This window comes from Glossina fuscipes, unplaced genomic scaffold, assembly GCF_014805625.2.
Source record: "Glossina fuscipes isolate IAEA_lab_2018 unplaced genomic scaffold, Yale_Gfus_2 0, whole genome shotgun sequence".
Classification (NCBI taxonomy): Eukaryota; Metazoa; Arthropoda; class Insecta; order Diptera; family Glossinidae; genus Glossina; species Glossina fuscipes.
Window position 1 is genome coordinate 37,077,509 of NW_023998414.1, and position 1,705 is coordinate 37,079,213.

Consider the following 1,705-nt stretch of genomic DNA (forward strand, 5'->3'; position numbering starts at 1 on the left):
CAACAACAGCAGCATCAGCAATCACAACAACAATCGCCTCTATCATCGCAACATATAACGCAAGGTCAACAAATGCAATGTGATACAATGGTTGCTTACGATAATCAAACTACGGCTCTTGAAGGACCTATACCACTGCCGGCACCTGCCCAAAATTATGATAAAGCACGTGCCGCTTCAGATATCGATTTAGACTCTATCTTATTACACCAATTTAGCTGTTTGGGCACACGTGATCATGAGGATTTAATTGAACAATTCCATAGTTTAATGAATAACCAAATGAATAAAGACGCTGGCCGGTTTTTCCTTGAGATGAGCAACTGGTAAAGTAAATAATTTGACAGCATCGAGTGCTGACTTGTTTTTCTCGTTTCTTTTAGGAATTTACAAACGGCTGTAGGCTGTTACTTGGACTTTTGCAATGGCCAAACGTTACCATCGATGAAAATTATACATCAATCCCAACCAAATAACCAACAAATGGTATGGCGTCTACAGAATACGGGTTCGGAAACTTGGCCAAATGGTTGCTATTTAATGTCAACCACTCAGATGCGTCGAATTGAAGTGCCAACTATAAGACCTGGCGAAACGTGCGAAGTAGTCGCTGATATATGCAGCAATGAGCCAGTGGTTTGGCGATTATGTGCCCCACATGGTGAATACTTTGGTGACAATTTATGCTTGGTGCCGCCTGGTTCTTTCAATTCACATGAACTTAATCAACGTTTAGCTCAACTCGCTGTAACCGAACAAAATCCCGCCCAGTGTCCTCAAGTTCATATTGTGATAGCTGAACGTATGGAGTAGAAATGACGTTAAACTAAAAGAAATGCTACAAAGAGCAAAAAGAAAAAAAAAAGAGGAATTTTTATTGCTGTTAGTGGGCGTGGAGTGCATGTGTTTGTATATGTGTGTGTGTGTGTTTTGTGTCATCACCATCAATTGGTCTTTTATTCTCTAAATTTTCAATCATTTTCATTTACATTATTTCCTTTTTTTCTTTTTTTAAAATTTTTATTGGTTTTGCGAATTTATTTTTCCTTAATTTTTTTAACCAATTATGAATCACCCGGTACATAAGATAGCTGTATGTTTAGCAGTTCTAATAAAGAATTTTTATTCATATGCCTAGTTAATGTGTGCGAGTGTATCTACCATAAAAGCTATATATAATAACTTCTATACATAAATAAAATTTTAGTAAAATTATGAAATAGAATATTTGTCTTGGATGTCTCTAAAAAAAAAGTACTGTTCATAATTTTTTCCTTTACCCTAAGAATGTGTTTGTGTAAATGTTTTCAATGTGTGCTATTTCTACACATGAAATTGCCCAACTCTTTATATTGCTACAAATGGTCGGTCATTTAATTACTCTCTCAAGTTAACAAATTCGAACTTCAAATTTGTGTTTTTCCGACGGCTTTGTATTTAACAGAATCGATAACCTTTGTTCTGTTATTTAACAGAATCGATTACCTTTGGTCTGTTATTTAACAGAATCGATTATGTTTGATCTGTTATTTAACAGAATCGATTATCTTTGATCTTTTAAGTTGGGCCTTTAACATTAGCTGCTTCGCGTTAACATTTTTGTTAAGTTGGGCATTTAACCATTTATTTATTAAAAACGACTCTGTGCTTTGCCTTTTAACAGGGAATTTAACCATTTATTTATGGCGCCTACCTCAAGGTGGAA

The 1,705-nt window shown here is 35.2% G+C and overlaps 1 protein-coding gene across 1 annotated transcript; it reads left to right on the forward strand.

The window, feature by feature from the left end:
- Positions 1-6: 6 nt before the first annotated feature.
- Positions 7-1,220, forward strand: LOC119639392 (protein ILRUN). The gene is made up of 2 exons (XM_038036732.1): positions 7-326; positions 384-1,220. The coding sequence occupies exons 1-2, from the start codon at positions 73-75 to the stop codon at positions 811-813; spliced, it is 684 nt and encodes a 227-aa protein (XP_037892660.1). The 5' UTR covers positions 7-72; the 3' UTR covers positions 814-1,220.
- Positions 1,221-1,705: the final 485 nt, after the last annotated feature.